The sequence below is a fragment of the Hydractinia symbiolongicarpus genome, chromosome 10, assembly GCF_029227915.1.
Source record: "Hydractinia symbiolongicarpus strain clone_291-10 chromosome 10, HSymV2.1, whole genome shotgun sequence".
NCBI lineage: Eukaryota > Metazoa > Cnidaria > Hydrozoa > Anthoathecata > Hydractiniidae > Hydractinia > Hydractinia symbiolongicarpus.
In genome coordinates, this window is record NC_079884.1 from 3,353,589 (window position 1) to 3,380,341 (window position 26,753).

Sequence of the window (26,753 nt, forward strand, 5' to 3'; positions counted from 1 at the left end):
AAAAAATAGAAAAATATATTTGTGACAAACATGCAAACTCAACAAAGTTGAATTCTTTTAAATTTATAACACGAAGTTGTTACTTCTTCTTATGGGAGCTACAAATTTTTATGCAAACAGACATAACGAATATTTATTTGCAACTTTACTATTGCCAAACAACAAGAACGTTGTGCTACTTCTTTGGTAACTTTTAATTTAGAGAAAAGCAGAAAAGAATTAATTTTGACGAAAACTTAAATTGGCAGGTGTTAAGAATTATCTATTGGTGGTAGTTTGATTTAAAACTGATCGATAGACAGGAGACAACGAAAAACATTTTTCAGGTTTTGATAGTTGTATTGACGCCACCAGTGCAGAAAGAGGCATTCATTATAAAGATTTTGTTTTTCCTTGTCTGTTAACATGTATAATTTAAAACGCTTGTTCATATGATTTTGATCAACAGTTAGGAAGGGTTAAATTGTTAAAAGTCAGCAAAAACTCGCAAAAGTAATATTTGAAAGTATCACCCGTGTGTAGAGTTTAAAACAATTGTAGATGATGGAATTTCATAACGTTATCAATTTGTCTTTTATTTAAAAAGTTTGGTTAACCCAGCTTTAGGAAATTGGTCCTTTTTAGTTTCTGGTAGCCTCTAGTTACCCACTCAGCAGATGACGTCACTTGATTCCACATTTTTTCAATTTAATTGTCCTTAAACTGCAAAATACTCTGCAAAAGCTTCACCAACTGTAAAAAATCATTGGAGTCAATCTTTGTTATTACTTAATGTTAAAAACCCGATGAACAAGTTGATCTACTCTCCTAAATTTTCTCCTCAACATTCTTTATAAGGGAAAAACATCTTGATTGCAAGCAATAATTTTAGCTTAGTTCTGTATTCTCAGTCAGGGACCAATTTAATTGTTAAACGATTTTTATTTATTTATTTTTTGTTTTATATTTTGTTTTATCGCCTTTTTAGAACACTACCAAGAAAAACAAAGAAAAAGAAAAAGAAAAATTTAATTATGGAAAAGAAAACCCTCAAAAAAATCAGAAAAAGAAAAAAACTCAAAAACAACAACAACAACAAAAACAACAACAACAACATATTCAGCAACAACAACAACAACAAATGCAGCAACAACAACAAGAAATTCAGAAGCAACAACAACAACAACAACAACAGCAACAACAACAAATGCAGCAGCAACAACAACAACAACAACGGCAGCAGCAACAAGCTCCAAGAGAAGTGTGGAGGAATGGAGAAAAATTTATTTTACATTCAGTTTTCCGAAGGGTAAGAAATCTGATATAAACCTGTTTTGTTCTAATGACCACTTAATACTAATGGTTTACTTATTTAATTATTTTAGAATCCGAGGAGAGCAGTGAAGAGAGTGGCGTAAGTTTTTGCTACTTTTTCTTGTTAATATGTTATCACACTATGCTATATACTTATAGAGATAATCGTTGTCTGTTGCAGGGAAAATGATGGTGCAGCGGTGTTGGTTAGAGTTAGGCGGAGGAGGTTAAACCGAGGGGAAAATCGCGAAGAAGAAAATGAAAATATCCATAATGAGTAGGTTTACCGTTCTACAATGAAATGGTTTTCCCGTTTTTAGTATTAATTCACAATGTAAGAGTATTTAAAAAAAATCTTCGTATTTTATTGTGCATTTTGAATGTTTTTAATAAAAAGAATAATCATGGCGAAGAAAACAATTTCTATATTGAGTTCCTTATAACGGAAAACTGTATACGTTGTAATATTGTGCAATAATTTTATTAAGGGCCTTTGAGCAACCACCACCAATTCAACCAGTAGCACCCATGCCAGTGGATGAGGAGGATCGACCATACATAGTCCCGTAAGTAAATCATTATTTAGTTAAAAGAATACTTTGCACAATCAAAGTGATTAATAGCAATATTAGTTCAAGAAGGCATACTGCTACCTCATTTATAATTCCTATGAAAGAACTCACGAACTAAAAAATATGAAAAATGATTTACACAAATTCAGTTTGCATTAGGATCCCTACTTACTATGAATAGATGCTCACTTCTGTGTGTTGGGCATGTTGTCCAGTATCAATTGTCAGTTTCGTAATTCATTGTGGGAATAATATATTTATAAAATCTAAAAACATATCTGTATTAACTGGTCGCTTTCCTCCAATTCTACAAGTAAATTTTTTTTGCGCCTTTTTCACAATTTTATTTCGTCCTTATAATGTTCATGTAACAACGATTTACCCGAAACGAACTCATTGCACACATGTACACGTGTGCAATAAATTAACTTTTGCTCATTTTGGCAATGACCACATTGAACATGAATAATAATTTCGTATATAACACGAGTGTTAAGTCTGATTTTGCTTCTCAAGGACTTTGGTTTAAGTTCAGTTCAAAGAGAAGTTCAACATTCTGATTGAAATATAATATAATATAATATAATATATAATATTTGTATATATTATAATATAATATAATATAATATAATATAATATAATATAATATAATATAATATAATATAATATAATATAATATAATATAATATAATATAATATAATATAATATAATATAATATAATATAATATATAATATATGTATATAATATATATAATATACACATAAGTATAAGTACACGATACAACTCAGTTGATTCGTAGTTTCTAATCAGTTTTTTTTTGTTTTGTCCGATCTCTTAATATCTTTTTTTTTATAAACAATGCAGATATAAGATTCTGTCAAATTGTAACTAAAATTTAAAACAATCTTTCCTGAAATCCTAAGGTGAAAGAAAATTGGCTACCATATGGAGATAAAAAGATATATACGTTTAAGACATCGTGAAATTGGATAAATGATGTTTTCTTGCTGAAGCTATCTCATACTAAGAATAATCAAGATAAAGTTGTTAAATTTTGCCGATTATTATGATTATAATAAAATTTGTTGTTTCGATAAATAGACAATATTAAAGGTTTCAGGAGTTGACCTAACAATTTGGCACGCATGTCTCTAATATATACCATAGTTATGCAGCAGAGAAAAAAAAGGTTAACAAGGGAGGGGGAATAGGGTTTAAATAAACAAACAAACAATTCTTTTATATTTATGACAATAAAAAGACAACACACCGAATTGTTGTAATAGCCGGTGGCGAGTACAAAAATCCACGGAATCACCCATCTTTTTTATACCGCATTGTGTGCGCCTCGCTACTGTGCAGCTAAGCTACCATCTTGCGCAGAGACAGACAGACGACGGCTATTATTATAGAGATTTTTTCTTTTGTGAAGGAAAAAATATTCCCTAGGCAAGTGTGTACCTTAAGTTAATGTTACATTTTCCTAAAAACACTTATTTTCCTAAATGTCTGCATAGAATAAATATAAAGCTAGCAAAAACACGTTTCGTAATAGTTAGGATGGAAATCGTTGGACAAACGAAATCACGTAAAAACATGTAAAACTTTCTTCATGCTATGAATTCAAATTCGTATTACTTTTGTACATAGAACGATTAAACGACTTTTGATGAAGAAAGTTGAGGCTGTGATGACTTTAAAATAATAATATAGTTTAAAATAATCACACGTTAGAACTGCCTTATTTTAGGCGAGATAATAAGAAATACGTCAATTTTTGTTCATCCTACAAATTAAAGTTACAAATATGGTAATTCCCCGTTCCCTCTATACGGCTAATTCGCAATGCATTATGGTAGTTGTATTCTACAGTTTTCCCTCCCAGAAGCGAGAGTTTGTAAATAAATAACAGCATTCTTTTTATTGTGGCGATAATAACAAAAAGCCGTTATTGTTTGTGATAATTTTCAAATCTCCTCAAGAAAATCATTATCTCCCTTATCCAAAACCCGTGTTATTGATGTAAACATTTAAATATTGTTAGTTAGTGAGGTTTTAGGAGTGAAAGAAGTCGAAATGGAAGTAATAAATAAGGATACAGATTTAGATATAATTTTAAGCTCTACAGATCTTGGGCCTAGCTTTTCTCAAAGCTCTTGTGTGGTACCAAGACCTGTTTTTAAAGAATTAACAAATGCCGAGAGGGACGAAGAAGTGGAGGAAAGAACACACGAAGATATAAGTCAATGGTCAACTGATCTTGCAGCTATGCCTTCGATCACCCAGGAGAAAATTCACCAATATTTAGTTCTTGGAAATAGCTGTGATAGCAAGCCGAAGGGTGCTACAAAGCATAAAATTCTTGGATACCAACTATTCAAGGAGAGCTACGTGAAGAAAGTGAGAGTTAAAAGTAATGTTATGGCTGAAAAATTAACTTTTCTTGTGAAATGTTTTGTAGCTGCTTCCATGAAAAGAGAAAAATATTCTGTTTATGTCCACCTGTGTCAAAGAAGTGGTGATATTTTGTATGCGAAATGTTTATGTAAAGCTGGAGCAGGAGGATGCTGTAAGCATGTCGCAGCAGTTCTATTTCAATTGGTTGAATACAAACAGTTGGACTTAAAAATTGTCCCTGATGACAAGACATGCACAGATTTGTTACAAAAATGGCATGTACCTGGAGAAAGTGCAAATTCTGCACCAATAAAATTTTCTGCAATGGCATTCGAGAAAGCAGACCTTACGAAAGACACAAATGAAAGTCGCAAAAGACGTTGGTCACAGGAAATAGAAAATTTTGTTCTACACCACTGTTTGCACATGAGCCCTCAACCGAAAAAGTCAAAAAATTAGCGACAGACTTATTTGAAATAGGGCAAGGAACTTCAATGGCATATTTATTACAAGGAAATGACTATAAACCATCATCATTTTATGACACATCTATAAAAGAATTTAATTTTGAACAGACAAACAGTGAAACAGTTGAATTACGTCCGACAGTTAATTTATTTTTGCAGGCTCTTGACTTTGAACCAGAAATAGCAGAGTTATCAGATGAGCAAAAGTCATTTGTAAACAATTTCATTCATGTCAATGCCGAACAAGTTCGAGACATAGAAAAATCCACATGTACTCAGTATAAATGTGATATGTGGTACACAGAAAGAAAGAAACGCATAACATCATCCAATTTTGGATCTATTATAAATAGAAGAAAAAATATACATCCAAAAAGCATATTACAAAAATGTCTAAATAAAAATAAAAACTTTACATCAGAGGCCTGCAAATGGGGCTTAGAAAATGAAGTTAATGCTCTAAACTGGTATCAAACCGAGAAAAATATTGAAGTCGAAAAATGTGGTTTCGTTATTAATCCAAAATGGCCGTGGTTAGGTGCAAGTCCTGATGGGGCAACAACTTTGAATGGGAATGCTCGATTGATTGAGGTGAAGTGCCCATATTCAAAAAAGGATTGCTCTATTTCTGACGCATGCAAAGATAAAAATTTTTTTTTACAAATATCGAATGGCAAGCCAAAACTCAAAGAAAGACATAATTATTTTCACCAATGTCAAGGTGTGATGGCAGTAACACAAGTCAATGAAATTGATTTTATTGTTTATACAAAAGTTGACCGACATGTGGAAACAATAGTTTTTCAAAAGGAAAAATGGAACAGAATTACTTTGCCTGAGCTAACACACTTTTATTTCACTTTCATGCACAGCAACATTACAGAACAACAGTGTGAGTAAATAAAATTGTTTCCTCACAATATTGTTTTGTCTTTATATTTCATGATCTAGTATATATATATATATAGTGTACGAAAGTTTATAATTTTTAGTCATTCGTATTTACATCTGGTACCAACTGTGGTAAAAAATTAACTAAATAACAACAAATAACCCATATCTTATTGAGTTCAGCAGCCATTGATAGTTTGAAAACTGTTTGTAAAATTCGGTAATTTTTTATACGTTCGATTGCTCGTTCGACATGTACACGTACAGATGCTATTCTTCTAGTTTCGTTTTCCTCTAATAAACTTAGCTGAGGTTTTCCATCTAAAAATGGTGGAATATTTAATGTTACTCCATCAGGTAAATCTTCCTCGAGCTCAAATCCTCTATCAGCCATCACAGAATCCCCAGGCTCTAGCAAATCGTATATACCACTATCTTTTGTTATTCGTTTATCCGAAAAGCGTCCACCATACAAATCAGAGACAAATGTCACTGATCCATCAGGAGCTATTCCGACTAATCCTTTTGTATGACTTTTGTGTGACTTGTCGACATATTAAATCGAACAGCCATATCTTCTAACAAAAGTCCACATCGAATTCGAACCAGTATCATAAAGAATTCTTCTTCTGCGCTCAATGATCGTGATCGGCCTCGTTTTGTAGAGTTTATATTTTTTGTATTTTCAGTGTTAGTATTTGAACCCCAATATATTAGTTTATTTGCAGCTGGTTGTAAATATTCTAAAACTGCTTTGAATAATTTATAAGATTCGAATCCGGTATAAAACTTAAAGTGTGCTTCATTGTGTTTAAACCGGTCAATTGAAAATGCTATGTCACTTATAGTGGCTTGTTGTTTTTCAATAGTTTGATCAAGTTCCTTTTCATGAATTCTCATACAACTAATTTCGGCTCTCAATTTTTCCAACTCTTGTTTTAACTCTTCCTCCACAGATAATTCTGCAGCAATGTCATTTGTCGTAGCCCTCACAGGAGAAAATAGTTGCAATTTACAGTTTGTACTGTTGAGAGTTTTTCTTGGTTTGCTAGCTGTTGGTTTGATAGTTTTTGGGACTATTGTGGGAACATTGTTCATATATGTCTTCTTTCCACCAGTGAAATGAACAGAGCAAACTCTATGCGATGTAGAAGGTACAAAATCCTTTCTACTGATCATAAAAAGCCATTTCTTTCGAAGCTCTGAGTCTTTAGGAATGACATAAAAAGATAAGTCTGGATTCTTCTTTGAGTTGTTTTGACAGAGAGGTACACAGCAAGTTATCCCTCCTCCTTTACTTTTAGCTTGCAATAAAAAGCTTGAACTTGATGAAAAGTTTGAGCCAATGCTTGCAGGAGAGCCCAAGTTTTGAAAAAAACTGTTGTCTTGATTAGAATTTTGTATATCGCTTTGGTTTTGAGTAGAATTAAGGATGAAGTGTACTTGTTCGGCCATTTTTGTTACTACGAATGGTTTGTTTACGTTTTCGCGGAATACAACTACCATAATGCATTGCGAATTAGCCGTATAGAGGGAACGGGGAATTCTCACTTCAGAAGAAAAGTTCCTTTTATTAGAGCGCACACGACTTTTATTATTTTGGTGTAACGCGTAAGTTGTATTTGAAATGTTTTTAGCAAAAACTGAGAAAATAAAAAATCAGTTTTGTTTTTTCAAATGGGTCAAAACATTGCCACATCTTATTTCTATGCGACGCAAAACAGATAAAAATAGTAGATGACAGTGTAATGTCGTGTGATGTTAGATATCCCATTAAACTTTGCCAGTGGACTGATTATCGTATAAAAAGCATGGTCTCTTCGGAATATGCTCGTAGAATGAAATACTTAAAGATCTAATAACTATTGTTTCAAATGTGTTGACTCTTTTAAGATATCGCATTATTCTATTCAATTATTTATAACATCTTTTTTTTATTTAACCAACTTCTCTAATGCAGTAGAAACCCGTAACTAGCTCTATGCAAACGATTTCTCAGTATTATTTTTATGTTTTTATAATCAACATGCTCTAATTCCTGAAGCTTTTCATTCTTTCACTATATCTCCTAAGTCGTTGTTCTACCATATTGTCCGTAATTTATAATGACTCCGTATACTTTTTATTTAGACTTGATCCTCCTCCAAACTTACAAAATTGGCTTGAAGTAAGTAATTTATTTTTACATTTAGTCGGAATTACATAAATAAGGTACGATGCATTAAAATGTTCAGTTAACTTTTGCTACAGCCACGTTGATTATGAGTTTGTTTTAAAAAGATACACTTGTGTCAAATTAAGACCTATTTGCAATCCTTAAGAGTGGAGTTAACGGATTAGAGAATTTAAGAAACAGCACGATATCGAAGAAAATGTTTTCCCATATTTATTTTTTACGCAATTATGATCAAACGAATCCAATCAAACAAATGAACGTGAGATTGTCTGTTTACAATGAAATACTTTGTCGGAACTATATCGTGATAGCCACATAATCAAGTATGCTTTCGATGTGTATTAACGAAGTTTATGTTTAACTTATATGTGTCTTGTTACTTGGGTACTGCTTAGTGTGTGTGATCTTTAAAAATAGTCCAATATTCTTAATAAAACAGCAAAAGTTTCACTTCTAAGATGAGAAAAATGTTAATCATTTTAAAAGTTTTTACAACCTAAACCTAGCAGAATTCCTTTCGTAAGCTACTCGTCAAAAATTAATCCCAAATTACATTGTGCCCTATATGCTACCACTAATTAAAAATCATTTTACTTAAAGTCAATAAATTAACCATTTGCGTCATAAATGTATTTCTTAGTAATATTGATACCAATTATCTTATTTTCAGAACGCACCAGAATGGCTGAGATTATACATGCGCACACAAGAGGAGAGAGTTTCTGCATTGGAGGCTCGCGTGGAGGTAATTTTTATAAAATAATAATTTGAAGCTCTGTACAGAACTGCACCAGTTCTTTTAGAGATACCTTAAAGAAACTTTAAGTTCAATGACTAACCAAGATAAGTGTGATAGCCTTTCTAAAATGTCATGTTTACTTGTTTTGCTGCTTGTGTTCGCGATAATGTAGAATGTTTTATTCATCATCCGTCCATAATATACTTCACTAATCGTTATAAGTGCCCAGTACAAAAGAATTCTATAAGTTCACTGAAATTGCAAACACGCGTACAAATAAGAAGCCAGTAAGATAACAATTACATTTGGTTCATTTTCGAAACTCATTTTGGCGCTACTGTTTTAACATTAATCTAATCTTTTCTTATGCTTACGAATTATAATCAAGAAGAACAAAATAACTAATATTTCGAAGCAATGTAAATAAAAACAAGAAAGACGTTCGTCTTAAACCATCTGCGAAAGTCACCAAGTTTTAGCTCCGGGATTAATACTTTGTACCGATGTTTTTTGCCAACAAACCATTTTAACCGACTATATTTTCGACCGAGTAAATCTTTTACCGATTATTGCTCAAAGTTTATCAACACGCTAAGATTCAAAATGTTCCAAAATAATAAGATTGGTTGGTTATTTTCAGTTCACAATTTAAGTTGAAATTCTTGCCGGCTTGTTTTACTGATCGATGCCGGCTTAATTTACTCTGCTTAAAATTTATGGATTTTCTTGTGTAAGACTTAAGTGGTTCAAATTTTAATTTAGCTATATACAAAAACGTTTATTTTGGGTAAAATGATAAAAATAACATTGGATAAAATGATGAAAATGAATATATAATTAAGTATGGTTTTCCGTAATTTGCGTTTCTTGTTCTGTAGTGCAAAATTTACATTAAACTTTCTACAAGGAAAAATCAAAAGTGAGATAATTGACTTTCTTTTTATGTGGAACATTATTCAGAATATTCATGCATTGTTTACATTTAATGCTAGGGTTTTTACTCATGTTATAAGGCAAAACTTTGACATTTATCCAACCTTTGTTTTAGGCACTAGAGAATAACGTACAACAGAGGGGGGCAGCCAGGGATCAGTCTCCACCACTTTCCCGTCCACCATCACCCCGTTCCCTTATTCCTAATCGTTGTTTACCTGTTCCAAAACTTCCACCAATACCTCTTTCTTTATCATCGTCATCTGTAACAGTATGTGCGCCTCGTTGTTTGTCTGTGCCGTGTGTTTCGTTGTCTTCGTCTACGTTATGTCCATGTTCGTCCTCCCCGCAGAATCCACCATTCCCTTGTGAACACCCTAACTCTCCAGCATATTCCCCTGTTCCACCACCAATCCAGCCAACAAACCAATCAACACCCATTTCTTCCAAACGACGTTATCCCCGCTTCTCATTCCACACTCCATCAACACCTCCAGGCCCACCTACACCACCACGCCCACCTACGCCACCACGCCCACCAACTCCACCTCATTTGCCTACTTTCTTTCCTCCGATAACGTCTAATCCAACACCATCTACCCCCCGCCCATTGTCATTCCGTGTTAATCGTCGTCCCGCCCTTTATAGCCGTCCCACCCCTCCATAGCCACCTCCTATTTAAGTTTCTTGTAAGTTTGGTATGTAAGTGAAATGATTGGCTGTGGAGGGACAATCACCCTTTCTTAATTTCTAAGACGTAGTGGTTTATACTTTGTTCCGTTTTAACCTTAGTGATACCGAACGTTTTACTAATGCCTTCATCTTTTTTCTCGTAAAAGGGAGTATACGTCGTTACATGCAGCTGTGTATTGCAGCATAAATGTTTTGCTTTTCTCAACAGTTTTTTAGGAAGACTAAAATGCAAGTACCCTCAGAGGTTTATGCAAATAGATTTCATACTTGTGTTCATTACGTAACAGTGTGAGTTGCTCGTCATATCAGTTTTGTCTTCCTGTTTAAGCTAAATGCTAACATCCAGAACTATGAGAATGTTTCAGAATGGAGAGATAATTCGGGCATAGATTGTCTGTTAAACAGATAGCTTCATTGAAAAATATATGCATAATTACACGTATGAGGGGAAAATTTTATCCATTGAGAAATGTTGATAACGTTTATATGTATCATTTTGACTTTTAAAATTGTAATATTTTTGTTAACATATATCATCAATAGAGATAAAACACGATTAATTTAACATTTAAATGTTGGATATCTACATTTATTTAGCAGCAGTTCTCATATCTTGCTTACGTTTTCTTTTCGGTTATGATAACGGTGATTGCACTGTGCAATAATAAAAAAAGATATAAAATGTTTCGCTAGTTTCAACTTGAATGACATAAGATGTCAAGTAGAAATTGATAATATCGCAGCTCAGCTAAATAATTCTAGATTTCCCTTCACACGCTTTTATTACATAACAATCAGCTGCTATTACCTTTAGAAGAGAAATTTATCTCGAATTCTGTCAAATTAAAGGTTTAAGCCTTGTGGATTTCTAAAAGTGTTAAAACAATGCTGAAACTAAATTATTTAACAATTCGTTGTATTTAATTCACGCCAAAATGCTTTTTAAACCGTTTGTCAAATTGACTGTAATCAAATTTTCTTGCCACTCGTGACCAAGGAGTTTCAACGAGTCAATTAGATTTTGCAAAAAAAGAAAAGTTCCTCTTTGCTTTTATTTAGAAAATGATTTTACTTTTTTTTAACTTTGATTTAAAATTCAACTTTACAGTACTTTTTGAAAATTACTTTTGCAAGAATAATTTACACGTTGACACTCAGTACTCAACATTCATACTTTTTCTAAAGGTAATAAAATATTAAGGCAAAGCTAGTGTTTACCATTTTGGCTCATCACAAAAATCTAAATAATCATCTAAGAATCTTAAAACAAGGTCAGAAAGCATTCCAAATATTAATAAAATATTCATTTTTTAAAAGGGGCGTATTTGAGTGTATCCATCCTGGTTGTTGCCTTAATTATTTTTTTAACGACGAAAAATGGGTTATTAAACATGATCTCCACCTTACAATATTTTTTATTTTTTGCATTGCTATTTCTGCGTTTTAATCAAAATTAAATTTCTTTCTCACAAAGACACATTTGAGAATTTCTTTCATCTAAATTTCACATTTTTATCAATTTTCTAAACTATTCTATATAAGTAAGATTTTCTTTTCCAAGAGTGTTTATGATACAATTTAGATCGTTGGGAAAAAAAAGGAAGTAGCAGAAATCTTGAATAACTGAAAATTTTTTTCTCTTCTCACAAAGTCTTGAAAAAAAAAAGAAAAAATTAACAAAACCTTTTCAGATTAGCATTCCTTTCTCTGAGAGAGCTTTCCGGATACACAATTCCCGAATTTCATGTTATTTGAAACTTTTGATTCACGAATTTTTTTCGCATCTGAAAATTCAGTATAGTTAAATTAGCACGCTTTCACATTTTTTATTGTTTCAGGAAGTGATGTTTTTATGAAAATATTGGACAAACACTTCTAAATGTTCAATCGAATCGGGAAGTGACTTTTTTTAAAATTTGTGCAACATGACAACACAAAACCTGTATTATATTTATGCGATAAAATAGGTCTAAAAATAGACATCGCATTTGATTAGGCGCCATTGTAATAAGAAATTAAATCTCTCAACCTTTAACCTTATTTATTAGCTGCATAAGTTAAGAAGAGTTCTCAAAATTCTGTCATGGAGAATAAGATAATCACAGTATTTGTTGCGTCTTAATGCAGATTTTTGTGTTAGTGGAAAAATTGTGATTCATGGATGTATATACCTTCTACAAGAGCTACAAGAACATGATATCTAAATTCACCACTATGGCTTTTAATCTAAATAAAAGTAGAACTCGTTTCAGGCAAGAACATCCCTTAAAAACCTTATTAGAGAATTGTTGTTTCTAAATGCGAAAAAAATCAGAATGGTTTATTGCTTTTTGACTGTTTAAATCTCTTTTGCATTTAAACCTTCACGACATGACGACAGCTTTTTCACGACAAAAGGTGAATGATTTAAAATGCTGAATGGCAACCTTGTCTCCAGGTCTTGTAAGGCTTTAATTCGAATGGCTTTAACAAATGACCTGGCCCTGACTAGTCACAAGAAAACAAAATGTCCACGCATATCGGAAGGATGTTTTTATCCTGTCGAGTTACAATTTTCGCGCCAAATACTATAATGCAATTTTTTAGAAGCAGGAGTAAAATCTTTTTCTTCTTCTGCATATTTCTGTTGGCCGGTAAAAACGAAATTTAAATTCTCACACCTGATTTGGAAACCTTCATGATGGTAAAATACTCTTTAAATAATTTATTTATTTCTCTGTTTACGTTTTATATGAAAAATAATGCTTGCTTTTAATTATAATTTCTATATAACAGACCATCACCAAGCCAAATACTACACTTTTAATAACAAAGCAGCAACCACCATTTTTAAAGTTCTCAAAGTTTGATTTTTGTCGCTACAAAATTATGGCTGTTAATACAACTCGTTACACACATGTTAATTATGTGAGTTTTCATGTAAAACAAGACAGCTTTTTCAAAATCTTAGCTCTAATAATTTTTTTCTATTTCTAAATTTACGCGATATTTTTTAAGCAAAATTAAAACAAACGGTATTATGCATGCAAATTGACCGTCTAATTCAACTTGTTAAAGTCCTTCCTAATGTAGATTTATTTTAAGAAAGGCAGATCATGTTTTTTAACTCCTTAATTTTATTTTTCTGCTTGTATAGTTTGTTATCCAAATTGCTTTTGAAGGCAAATATACACAAATAATGAAATGCAAATTTTTGAAACTTTGTTCGAATTTTTAAACATTTGCCATGCACAAGAGCATTAGCTACTTCGCCATTTACATCTACTATCTTTAATATTTCTGATGAACTATCTACTTTACTCAGACATTCTGCAACCTTTTTGTATTGCCTGCCATTCCCTAAACGTGTGATCCCGGTTACCATGTTGGACAGGCTATATCCATAAATCTTGTGACTTTTCGACTCTTTTCTAACAGTAAACTTAATTTTTTATAAAATCAAGTGGTTTTAGAAGCTTTTTACACTGCGTGACAAGGTGGCGCAGAAGAACTATTAAAGTACTTACTTTTATAAATAAAAGGGAAAGGAAAGTTAAACCTTCTTTTGATTAATGTCTTTTTTACATTTTAATATTTTTCATAAATTTTTCATTGTTTAAACTCAACGTTTGACCACTGAAAATACAATCTAATTCTTTTTCTTACAAGCCTTTACTTTATGACATGTTGGAACCACGGAATGAAACAAATGCGTGTCTTTTTTGTGTTTAGATTTACATTGTTTAAACTCAATAAACGTTTGACCACTTATAATACAATCTAATTCTTTTTCATACAAGTCTTTATTTTATTACATGCTGGAACCACGGAATGAAACCAATGTGTGCCGTTATTGTCTTAAGTCTTTATTTTGTGACACTTGGAATCAAGGAGTGAAACCGACATGCAACATTATTGTCCATGTAAATTTAAAACAATTTTTTTCAGTGAGCGCGTTTCATCAGTGTATTTTTTATATCAATTATACATTCTTTTATCTGCCTACGATCTGTTATTGTTCCTTTTGATCTTTTTCTGTCATGTTGGTCAGATTTTGTTACTGCTCGGAAAAAATAGTTTATGTACTCGACTACCATTCTTCAGGATTAGGACTTTCTTTTATAACTTTGTACTGCAGACTAATTACTTCTACTTAATTCTATTTTATTCTCTTTGTATTAGCAAGATTTTATGTTGTGAAAATTATTCAAACGGTACCAATTTCGCTGGAAATGTGTTAGCATATTCATATGCATCGTAAGAAAGAAAACCAAAAATTTAACAGGTTTTAGATCCATTCAAGAGAAAGAAAACATAGATTGTAATTGGCGTTGTGATCAATTTGTTCAAAAACTACATTACTTAACTCTACTTAACGCAAATTACTTAACTTTGGTTTATTTCTTTATACTTCTATTGTTATCTGAAAACACCCTATCCTCAATTTTCTGCCTGTGCAAGATTCTGCTTTGAAAGTAATAATGATTAATGTTTCATCAATTCAGTCTGGCAAATGTTTAATTGTGAAATAGTTATTTTACAAAGTCCTTATTAGTGTATATTTGCCTTTGGTGTTTTTACTTTTCTACACATAAGGTAAAACTTTTCCTGCCTGATCTTTTTATTTCCAGGACTTCTTGTTTTTGAATTACGTTGTCCTTTTGAAGTTTATTATCCTTTTTCTCTTTTTTTTTTCTTTTTAATAATTTTTGTTTTTAATTCTTAGAGAAAATCATAAAAAGTTAATGTTGCGTTTAGAATGAAAAAAGAACTATTTACCGATACTTCAGGAATTCTAATTTCGCATGTCAGTGTAGGATTTTCATAGTATATAAATTGCCAGAAGCTTTTGCTCCTTCTCATATCAAAATGATGTTTTTAACGTTTAGAAGTGTGAAATCTTACTGATGAAAACAATAATTAAAAAAATGAGTTAGTCGTAATCTGTCTTAAGAAGAGGCGGCGTATTATTTTTTAATGACATCTTCAAATATAATTTAGATTTCCATGCAGAAAGTTTGGGAATTGTAATTCTGGCGGAAATAAAATTTTCACGAAATAGAACGATCTGATTGGTTTACTAGTTTAATTGATCTCGATTCTACTTTCCCCGGATCAGAACAGGAAGGAGAATTAGCGTAGTGTAAACATTTTAAACATGAAAAACTTTACCGTTTCTGTCTTTAGTGGAAAAATACCTTTTACTGATAAGGCTATACTTGTTTGGAAATTTAAAATGTTTTTTTCTAAAAAATTTGTCACTCTGATCAAAAAAACATACAGACACGATTTTTTTTGTTATCACCTACCGGTTTTTACGACAAAGACCAAACAAAAAATATAATCCTACGCTAATTAGAAAACAAGGTTAACTTTTAAAAGTATACCCACAACAGAACACAAAATATTGATATCCGTTTTTGAGCATTAGATAAATCTTGAAAATAAAATCAAAAATTTCGTAGTTGTAAAATGAAGCTATAATGTAGAATTGGGTAAAAATTAAAGTAAATAAAGTTCAAGTAAATTAAATGCGCTGCTTATGTTTTTTTCCCACTGTAAAATTTACCAAAAAAATAACCTTGTTTTCAATTTGATGCGATAAATTTTTTTTGTTGAATCTTACAAAACTAACATTTCACTCATAATTTATTGAGCAAATATCATATTATGATTGAAAAAAAATTACTAAAACATTCATGTCAATAAAAGAACCAATAGTTTTTTAAGTAAGCATAATATAACTTTTAAAGTGATATATGGTTCAAAGAAAGTATTGACATTATTATTTAAAATATTCCCTAATTTTGGGATAATGAGAGTGATGATTCTTAAAAAACAAAATGTACCTATACACTTTTTTCTACAAACCAAATATCGTGAATCACTCTATAGCTCCAAAATGTTTAACCCACGTGTTAAGCATGCTCAGAATTTTTTCTGTTCCTGTCTTGAGATGGAAAATAGTTCTTACTGACTGAGGCCATATTTGCGTCAAAAATTGACATAATATTTTTGAAAAATATGCTCAAAATGATCACTTGTTCGAAAAACAGAAAGGTTTTGTTTTTTACAACATTTGTTATTCTGATCAAAAAGGAATAATGGACACAATCGTAATTTTTTTATCACCTATTGGTTTTTAGGACAAAGCCAAACAAAAAGTATATTCCTTCGCTAATTAGAAAACAGGACTAACGTTTTAAAAAATCTACGTACAACAAAACACAAAATATTGATATCCGTTCCCTTTTTTAAATATTTCTAGGTGAATCTGTAACCGAAAGTAAAATTAGAAATTGTAAAATAAAGCTAAAAGCTGGTAAGATCTTGGGTACAATTAGGTAAAAAAATGATGTAAATAATATCTGCAGTTGTTCGTTTTGTTCTGGTATTGTTTTCAGTTTGATGAAGTAAACATATTTCTTTACTATTGTCGAGACTCGTGACTCAAAACCAATATTACACTCCTAATTTACTGAGCAATTCTCACATTATTATTGAAAAAATTACCAAAACATTTATTCCAATTAAAGAACCAATATATGCATAATATGACTAATATATATGCATAACACTATCTTCAAAATATTCCTGAAATTTTTGTTATTGAGACTGTATTTTTTATCTTAAAACCAGATATCGTGCATCATTCTATAGCTTTGTAATTATTTGTGTTCTAATGATGGCAAAATTCAATTAAAATTAGCGAGATTAGTTAAAACAAATCGCCGTTTGTGTAAGTTTTATTTAAAACTAAATAAATTTATCGCATATCATAACTTCCTTTCTGCCTTTAAAACCATATATTTATATGCCACAAAAAAGCCTACAATCCACTATTCTTTAAAACTTATAATTGAGAAAAGTATCGGTAAATAGATTGCTTAAAAAAACCTTTTAGCTGGAGACTTTGACCATCAATGTAAAAAAACAAGAAGTTCTGTGAAAAATATGCAAGGGTAGCATACTAACTATGTGTATAAAATGACAGAGCTGATCATTTTGCAGCAATATATGTGCGTTCTCTGTTTTCAGCAAATAATTTTCGTAGAAAGAAATGTTAGCATGACGCTTAACAGGAACGTAAAAGTTTTGACATGTTGAGCAAAAGCATTGCTGCAGTAACTGTACACAAGTGATATCTGTCTGCATTCATCTCTTCGGTGCATTGCATTATTTTCTTCCTACAAGACTAATTGGGTTAAGCTGGGCATTTGTGCTTCCAATACAGAACTGTGTGTAAAGATGTGCTGCTCCCAATGCTAAATAATAATAAAAAAGGCATTTTTAAAACGTTCGGTCAAAAAGGAAAACAGTTTTAAAGTATAAGCCACTACTGTCTATTGTGGGACGGCTTTGTTTTAATATCCCCATGTTTTATGTTTGTGTTTTACGTTAAGTTCAATGCAATGACGGATTCAGGAATTGTAGAAAAATTCAGAAAGTAGTTAGTTATTATAAAATCACAACTTAGCAATGTCAACAACCTGCAGCCTTTTTAAAATCAAGTTAATACTTTAATTCAAATGTGTTTCACATGCAGTCTCATATACATCTCACAAAGACATTAGGGACATTTTTTTAATGCATTGATTTATACTATCTCCACGAAAACTATGATCATTAAATTTAAAATACCCAAAAAGAGAAAAAAGGAACAATGCGGCCTAAGGTTAAACTTTTTTTTATCATTATTACATTTAATTTTAACTTTTATATATAATATTGTAATCTATCTGATCTTATTACCCATACTTTTAAATTTTATTATTTTACTATTTATGTCTTTTTATCATTATTACATTTAATTTTAACTTTTATACATATTATCTGATCTTATTACCCATAATTTTAAGTTTTATTAGTTCACTATTTATATCTTTTTTTATCATTATTATTTTAAATAGCAACTTTTATATATAATATTTTAATTTCATTTTATATTTTATTATTTTATTTTATATAATAATTTTTACTTTATGTTATATTTTATAATTTTATATTGTCTTTTTATCATTATGATTTTAAATTTTAACTCTAAATCTAATATGTGAATAAATTGAACCAAACAATACTAAATTACCGCAAGAGTTTTTAGAAGATTTTGAATCCGTCACTGTGTCCCTCATTTTTTTTGCCAATACCTCTTCCCTTTGTACCCTGGCTTCCCCAATGATGAAGATGATAGCTACAGATACACGTCTCCACATGCTCTCTGAAATCCTCTAATCACTGTGTCTTCAGCAAATATGGTGAGAAATGTTTATTTTATTTCTAATCTGTATTTGATGTTCAAAAATATTTTTAAAAATAATTTCTTGCATTATAGTGATTCTGGTGATTGTTCAAGCTACGTCCTACTGTTCACGCATGGGTGCTGCTGTTAATATCAGAATATAATTAAATTTTAGACCTTTTTTTCATAATTATTTTAATGTCTAATATTTTAAGATTTTGTCTTTTAAATTTTTTTTTATGGTATTTTAACATTTTATCTTTTAAATATTTTTTATGCAATTTTATATTTTATCTTTTTTAAATATATTTAAATGCAATTTTAACATTATAACTTTTAAATAAACTAAAGGTATTCAGTCTAAGAAATAAGTTTTGCAGTGATAATAGTAAATACATTAACATTTATTAACAATACGCAACAATGAAGCATCCGCAACAAACAAATTTGCTCATTATCGGCCACTTACCTCCTCCCGGTTTGCTGTACTCCTCTGCAAGATTGCTCGCACAATAACACTGCACCACCTCCACCTCTGCACCACATCCACCTCTTCTCGGTTCCAAGGGTAAGTTAATCGTTGACATGTTTTTGGTGTCATTTTTCTTTTCTTTGCTTCTCGTTAATTACTTTGAGTAACTCTTAAATAGTGCTAACAAATCATATTTACAAAACTAAAGACATAAGAACCTGAAATTGTGTGAATTGAACACCAACATTTAATGAATTAAAAGACTTATATTAAAATATAACGGTGTTAAAAGTCACAAAATTGCAGCACTAAGCAATAACAAAAATAAACGTAAAGATTTGCGTGCACTTTTCTATGCTAAACGCGTTAGTGTAATAATCTCACGTTTTGTTTAGTAAAATATTTATGTAAAATATTTTGTACTTATATATACGATTTCTGATAGTACACATTACTGTTATAGCATTGATGATTCCATTCCTCCTAATTGCTTCTACAATATATTATCCGGTAAAAATCATCTTCAAAACAGGTATTTCATTTCAAAATTAGTGCTGCTGCTAGTTTTCCTTTGTTTTCGATTTTCCTATTTCATTAAATATTCTGTTGTTACAAATGTTAAGATTATTTTTTTGTTGTTACGAATAACATTTTTTTTGAGAAAATGCTGCGAATGTAGAGTGAATTCCATCTCCTCCATTCTGTTTTAACAAAAGTGTTTTTGCCACTTAAAATTTGTTGCTATGGGTAAATGCCATCACCCCAATTTTTTGCTGATTCTTAAAATTTGTTATGATAGGTGAATTCCATCTCCCTAATTTTCTTGTTGCTGCTTAAAATTTGTTGCTATGGGTGAACTTCATCTCCCCAATTTTGTTGTTGTCACTTAAAATTTGTTGCTATAGGTGAATTCCATCTCCCTAATTTTCTTGTTGCTACTTAAAATTTGTTGCTATGGGTGAACTTCATCTCCCCAATTTTGTTGTTGTCACTTAAAATTTGTTGCTATAGGTGAATTCCATCTCCCTAATTTTCTTGTTGCTACTTAAAATTTGTTGCTATGGGTGAACTTCATCTCCCCAATTTTGTTGTTGTCACTTAAAATTTGTTGCTATAGGTGAATTCCATCTCCCTAATTTTCTTATTGTTATATAAAATTTGTTGCTATAGGTGAATTTTATCTCCCTAATTTTGTTGTCTTGGGTTAATTCCATCTGCCCAATGTTGTTGTTACAACTAGTTGTTCTGGGTGAATTCCATCCCACCTTTGTTTTTGTTGTTGTCTATTTTTCAATGGGTGAAGTCGACCTCCCCATCAATTTTAATTATACTGTTGCTTCTATTCGGTGAACTCCAACTTCCATCCCAAAAAATTTTTTGTATATAATTACTTACAATTTTTTCTACGATTTTAGAATAATATATAACAAAAAAATATTTTTTATATTTAATCAATTTAAAACCAAAAAAATATTTTTATATATAAATTTTTCATTACGATTTTGTAATATGAGTTTCAAATATTAAAAAAACCCCAGAAAGTGCCACATTTTTCATAAAGTCGACTTATTATCAAAACGTGTTTTTGTTTCCACAACATGCAATACAAGTACAGTTAATAATATCAGCAAAAAACTTTTACATGTATTTATTCAATTTTTTTATTAAAAAATATGCCAAATAAGTTGTTCCCTTAAAAAAAATTGCCACATATCAACAATTTCACACAGTTGATTAAACACCTAACGATTTGTACCTTAAAAAGAGTGAACTCTTTCTACAAAGACAGTTTTTAAAGTTGTTCAGTTATTAAATAGTTAGTTTACTTCTTCAAATAGTTACGTTTGAAATAGACTTTTCATAGCAAAGTATAACCAAATTTAACAATTTGCCGTCCATGTTGTCAAAGCTGATTTTTACCAAAAGACATATTTCCAGCAAGCTCATGGTATCGGATAATGTTCTCTATACAAAGGTAAAATTCTAAATAACTTAAATTACTCTGTTTTTCAAACATTCGATTTTTTAACATTTGCGTCTGATACTTACTAACATTCTTAAAAGTCCTAATTTCTACTTCTAAACACACAATGTGGTACGTGTTTCTGAAACTGAACCCTTTTTTGTTATAATATTTATGTGTTAACATTTTATTGTAAAATTTTTAGAAACAAAACAAAACAAAAAAGGACCAGGAGAAATATTCTACATCTGATGTGCTGCCATGAACATATATTTAAAAGATGTACAAGTTTGCGGTTGGTTTATGGACTCAACAAATTTAATATAAGGTATCACTTTCTTTTTACATTTTGTTTTTTCTTATATGTACACAATCAGTTTGAAAATCTTTTTAACGCAAGTTTGCGATACAGCAATGCAACTACTCATCTTCACAGTATATTTGCATAATTGTGTTCCCATTTTTGTGTTTCCAATAGATCGTGTTGAAATTACCTGCTTTGAATTGTTGCTACACGTTATATCATGCACATAAAAGATTGCCCACTAATAACTTCGTTTTGGGACATAGCAGTTAACATGTATGACATCGTAGAATTCGTCATACACCTTGCAGACCGAAGAAATACTTTGATTCTTTTTGAGAACATTACATTAACAGTACCTGAAATCTGACGGTTCAGTGATAGTTGGTAAACTTGTGCCGAACCTTCGCCATCATGATGGAAGACTGTTGTATAAACTGCTGAAGGGTCATATGCAACTAAAGTTGCAACTGAAGAAGCTATGTTGCGTAGAAAGAAAATAGAAGTAACTACATCGCAATGCAGATTGTACTAGTCTTTGACAAAAGGTGGAAGTTTCTTTCAAAGAATAACAAGCCGCCAAAGAACTTCTGCATTCTTTCCTTTCAGGGATGAGAAGTGATAGAAAAGTAATGGATTTTAGCTGTACTGAAACAAACAGTTGTGAATTGCAAAGCATGCGGATTGGTGAAATATACCATGCTTGGGATCTGGTGTGTTACCTGGAGTTAGCATCCCTTGCCTGTTGCAAGACACCAGTTATATGTATTGGCACTATCCGCAATAACCAATAATTTTTGTTCAACGTATACAATAATTCAAATGTTATATTTAATGAATTTCTTTCTGGAGCTTTTCCGTTATTACCATTCTCGATTGTGGACACAAATCTCACCATAAATGATGTTATTGCACTTCATCATGTGTTGTACATTACGTAAAAGGCTCTTGCTTTAATTTTATCTCATAAAATAACATTCTATGAGTTGCTATTGTTGTGGTTAAACATTCACTTTCAAAATGCACAGATTAAATCGATGCCTTACTGCACCATTCCACATGAAATTCAATTGACAATTTATTGGGTTCTATAGTGAAGCTGTGGCTATGCTTTCATGTTTTTGTAGTTTGTGTGAGAGCATTGATGTACTTGCAGTACTCCTACTTATAACAGTATCAATTACCAATTAATTGTGGTACCAGAATATAAATAGACGTCTTGGGCCACATTTAATGCAGTGATCAGTACGGCACAGCTATGTCGAAAATGTCTCATGTTTTATTCATTGTCTCTCAAAGAGGTAAGCTCGTGTCATTAAAAAAATCTGTACGCTAAAGAATACTGCATGTTTTGTTATTGTGTTAAAATAGATATTTCTTTCGAACACTGCTTCTTATTTTATGGCTTAACTAAGACGAACTATATGACTGAATAATTTTCTCACTTTTGCATTGAATACAACCTCAAAATGTTGCCATACTTAATTTTCTTGAATTTTATTTTACCTGCTAGTCTTCCCACTAGGCGGACAATCGTTTTTAAAGTATATGAAATTCCAGCAACATTTCCATCAAAAAGACAAATTACTTCCCGGCAGTAATAAATGTTTATCACACAGCTTAATCATTGTAGGTTCTGATGGACATCACAGAAGTGAGAAAACAACTGCACTTTCGCAATCTGACAGCACTGGTTAAATGCTGTTGGTGGAAAAACATGCCGCGTGAATGAAATCTCCTGCGGAGTTTGATCAATTACTTAGCAGTTATATTTAGTGCTAAGGAAATGTAATTATGATGAAAGTTGTTTGTTATGACAACTTATTGTAATATTGTTTTATAATAACATATTAATGAAGTTGCTTTTACTGACACTGCTGCAATAAATTGAAAAATAATTAAAAGTTGTTTATTGCCAGGAAAATTTTTCTGGCGATTTAAAAAATATGTTGTTTACCATGTCTTTGTTTGACTTTCTGTGACACCTTATAAATATTGTTCTACTTTTTCCTGTTTTGTTAAAAATATGCGATATCATGTGCTCTGGAAAAGGTGGTAATGCTGGAAGCGCCACGGACAACATGCACGGCAATACGAGAAAAAACTTTATAATTGTTCACATTTCTTTCGTTACTGTATGTTGTTAACAACAGTCAACTTTTGGTAAGCAATAATACGACTTTACGCTTAGCAAAGTATAACGAGCAGGTAAAAACAGTCAGACAGTAATTTAAAGTTTAGACCAGACTGCATTAAAGTAAATCTGAAACTTGTTTTCCTGTTCTAGTTTCGTCCCCTGTAATAATTTAAGGTAGGTGTTATTGACGCCAAGTATAGAGTGGCCATACATTCAGCAATTGCGATACCCAAATGCTTTTTGTATAACCAAATGTTCTCCAAAATATCCAGATGATATCTTACATTAAAAACGTGTTTTTTTATCATTTTTTTCTAATATTTCTTAGAAACAGTATTCATATATTTTTTTCTTTCCTTTTTCTTTTCTGTATTTTTTCATGATTATTCAGCCTTTACGAGAGCACCTTATGTAATTATGTTATCATTATCTAATATTTTTGAAAACTGTGATATCGAACACATAGCTATAATTACGATTTTTAGTTATATATATTTTTAATTGGCTCGTTTTCGTTATATTTGTTATATTTTATGTTATATGTTATATTTTCCAATTTTGTTATTTCTTGAAATTGATATGTTATATCACGGGCTATTTAACTGACATTTTTATATGTTTATATGTTATTACGTATACACGTGTGTTTTTTATTTTAAATTTCAAGACTTACTTTCCATTATATGAATATTATAAACTTAGTGTTTTGACAATTTTTTTAGTTATTTTATTCCCGAAAGGTGTGTAAGGTAATGGTCTGTGTATCTGGCCTTGATGTATGACATTTTATAGTATATTTCCACGTGACGTGAAAGAGATTTTTGTTGCTGATTATAATCTTGTTGAGATTGAACCATGCGATTGTAAGTGAACGTTGGCTGGTATTTAATGGTGCTCGTGCTGTGCAAAAACACGCTTGTCGTAATGTCAAACAAAACTGCATAACGAATGTTTTCCGAATTAATTCTGAGTGAACGTTGGTTTGTAAGTAATGCGGAATTTGATTTTGCATGCTCGTGTAACGATTCTAATACGAAAACACGTATACAGATCGAATGTGAGTAACAAAATGGGATTGGCATGGTAAACATGATTTGAACGAAATTTATGGATTAAGTTATTCGCTTTACAGTAATCCGTAAGACGACTTAGTCAGACTGAACATTATAACAGTAAGTTTCACTTAAATGCGTGTCGCGTATGGATATCATGATTAAAAGTATCAACTCACTTAGAACTTTCTTTCTTATTTTGAAGATGATCACTATGATATATTTTCTCCAGATGCTTTGTCAAAAAATATTTTAACATCTTTAGGTCGCATTTTCATCAGAACATATTACAATCGTTTCAAAAGTTTAGTAAAACATAAAAACGTTAGATTTCTCCAAAAATCCAATGCATCAGTAATATAATAATTCTAAGCCTTTCAACCCTATTATACCAGAGTGTTTTGCCCATTGTAGCCCTGGAAAAGAGGGGAGAGGGTGGGTAGGGGATTGTGGTATGTATCCTTGAAGACTGAACCATTCATTAGCATATATAAAAAATTATTTTAACATCAAAACAGCGCAAAAAATGTTTTAAGTTGACCTGCCGAAAAAATAATTCTAAGAAACAGGAAAGTTCAGTTTCTCCAACCAAATATTTTGTTCACGATGGATAAATAAAACTTAAAAAAAGTCACCAAGTTTCAGAACTATCATCAGCTCTCTTTTTGTGACTTATGCCTGCACAAGCATATAATCATTAAAACGGGATAAGCACAAAAAAGATTTTGTCGTTTTTAAATTTGACGTCTTGTTTCACAAATGCGTGTGATCTGGATCATACATGATGTAAGTTGTTAAAAGCCAAAACTTAGAATATCAATTGTTTACTTTTAATTTCTTAACCCTTAAAATACTCTCGCGTTTAAATGGTTTAAATACCAAAAAAACAATTCGTATTTAAAAATCCCAGTTGTGATCGGTTGCTAAGGAAATGACATAGATAGTTTGATTTCGAAAATATTTTAAACTACGACATTAGTATCAATGAAATTCTCAAAATTTGCACACCACATCAAATAAAATGATGTAAATTTAAGTCAGAGTCAAAGATATTTTTCAGTTGTTTTGTTATTTTTCAGAAAAAAGATTATTCGAAGATGGTTAAATTCATAATTTTCATCTAAAGAAAGAAGTCTTCCCAAAAACGTATGTAATTGCCATGTTATCTAGCTTACTTGTAACGCCTTTTTGTTTTCAATTTTCTTGCCTTAAACAAACAATGGTATTATATTACCACATATTGCTAAGAAAATGTGTGAATTTTTTTAGGTAAAAGTTGCCATGTAGAACTTAAAGATGACAAAATTATATGTTGTTATAATGGCTTCTAAACACATTCTTTATAACAATTCAATTTTTTGGCTGCTATGGAAGACCTCAAACAAACTGTATAAAAACGTCGTTGGGTAATTACGAAAAAAACGTGTCACATGGATGTTAGAATTATAGCTTGTGTCAAATTGCTTGAGATGAAACGGAGTGACATCTAATGCTAGTGAGTTCGTTCTGTCAAGTGCTTACACAGAATTTACAGTATCAGAGAGTTTAAAAGAATCATTTTAACCTTTTTGGAAGCTGAATTATACAAGCGTCAGCTACGTAATCCAAACAAGAAATCGCATGAAGAGTTGTCTAATTCGATTTAATGTTGCTGGTGGTGATGGATACATTGAAGAGTACAATCTCCTTTCTCACGAATACTTTGGTCGACTGAATAATTCTATTCAGGTAACTGGCTGATCAAATGGTATTATTTTAGAAATTGTTGAAAACAATGCATGAAACCAACATAAAATATTTTTTGCCAAAACATACGAAGATCATAGGTGTTAGCAGTAAGTATCGGTTTATTGAGTTGTTTGTGCCAGAAATGTATTCCCATCATATGAAACCCACGATAAAAATAAAATTCAACCTAATTCTTAAGAAATTGAAATGTGTACCCGCCAGAATGAAAGGTTCAACTTAATTGTTTTGAATGTCTCAGTACTGATTGTGCACCAGTCATTCGTTCATTATCACTTAGTTGATTGTGGTGCTGCTAAGTATTTGACGTTTGGAATTACCACTGTTCTTCCTGGGGGGTTGGGGTGATTCATATTAAAGGTTATTTAGCATTGCTGGAAAATCAGGTAGTTATAAAATAAGAATGTCTCATGGAACTCATCCAGTTTGGCGATAAAAGTGATGGTAACGACAGATTTTCTTTTAATTGTGACACCTTCTATTGTGTTAACTCGTTATTGTCATGCAAAATTACAAAAATAATTTATTTCATTAAAAACACCCTAAATCTCTTATAATAATACAGAGACTGTGTCTGTTTGTAACAGGCAAAGTGGATATCGTCATTTTCCTTTGATGTTGCCGAAAAACTTTTGTCTAATATGTTAAATTTTCTGACGTTATGGCGCGACGTCAATAGCACTAGCTTAGGGTCAATA

General features: G+C 31.2%; 1 protein-coding gene and 1 long non-coding RNA gene across 2 annotated transcripts; both read left to right on the forward strand.

Annotated features, from left to right (window-relative positions):
* Positions 1-791: 791 nt before the first annotated feature.
* LOC130612220 (uncharacterized) lies at positions 792-11,126 on the forward strand. The gene is made up of 7 exons (XM_057433521.1): positions 792-1,288; positions 1,365-1,393; positions 1,475-1,570; positions 1,782-1,859; positions 7,753-7,789; positions 8,469-8,543; positions 9,586-11,126. The coding sequence occupies exons 1-7, from the start codon at positions 1,121-1,123 to the stop codon at positions 10,135-10,137; spliced, it is 1,035 nt and encodes a 344-aa protein (XP_057289504.1). The 5' UTR covers positions 792-1,120; the 3' UTR covers positions 10,138-11,126.
* A 167-nt stretch (positions 11,127-11,293) lies between these two features.
* LOC130612508 (uncharacterized) lies at positions 11,294-22,987 on the forward strand. Its single transcript, XR_008975477.1, has 6 exons — positions 11,294-18,397; positions 18,475-18,949; positions 19,317-19,385; positions 21,022-21,144; positions 21,295-22,421; positions 22,754-22,987. It is a non-coding gene; the product is annotated as an uncharacterized LOC130612508 (long non-coding RNA).
* Positions 22,988-26,753: the final 3,766 nt, after the last annotated feature.

What these genes read in the sequence shown, in the direction of transcription:
- LOC130612220 (XM_057433521.1), top strand. Translation starts at nt 1,121, where the DNA reads ATGCAGCAACAACAACAAGAAATTCAGAAGCAACAACAACAACAACAA. An exon ending in AGAGCAGTGAAGAGAGTGGC is followed by an intron (nt 1,394 to 1,474) that starts GTAAGTTTTTGC and finishes TGTCTGTTGCAG; the next exon opens with GGAAAATGATGGTGCAGCGG. An exon ending in GATCGACCATACATAGTCCC is followed by an intron (nt 1,860 to 7,752) that starts GTAAGTAAATCA and finishes CTTTTTATTTAG; the next exon opens with ACTTGATCCTCCTCCAAACT.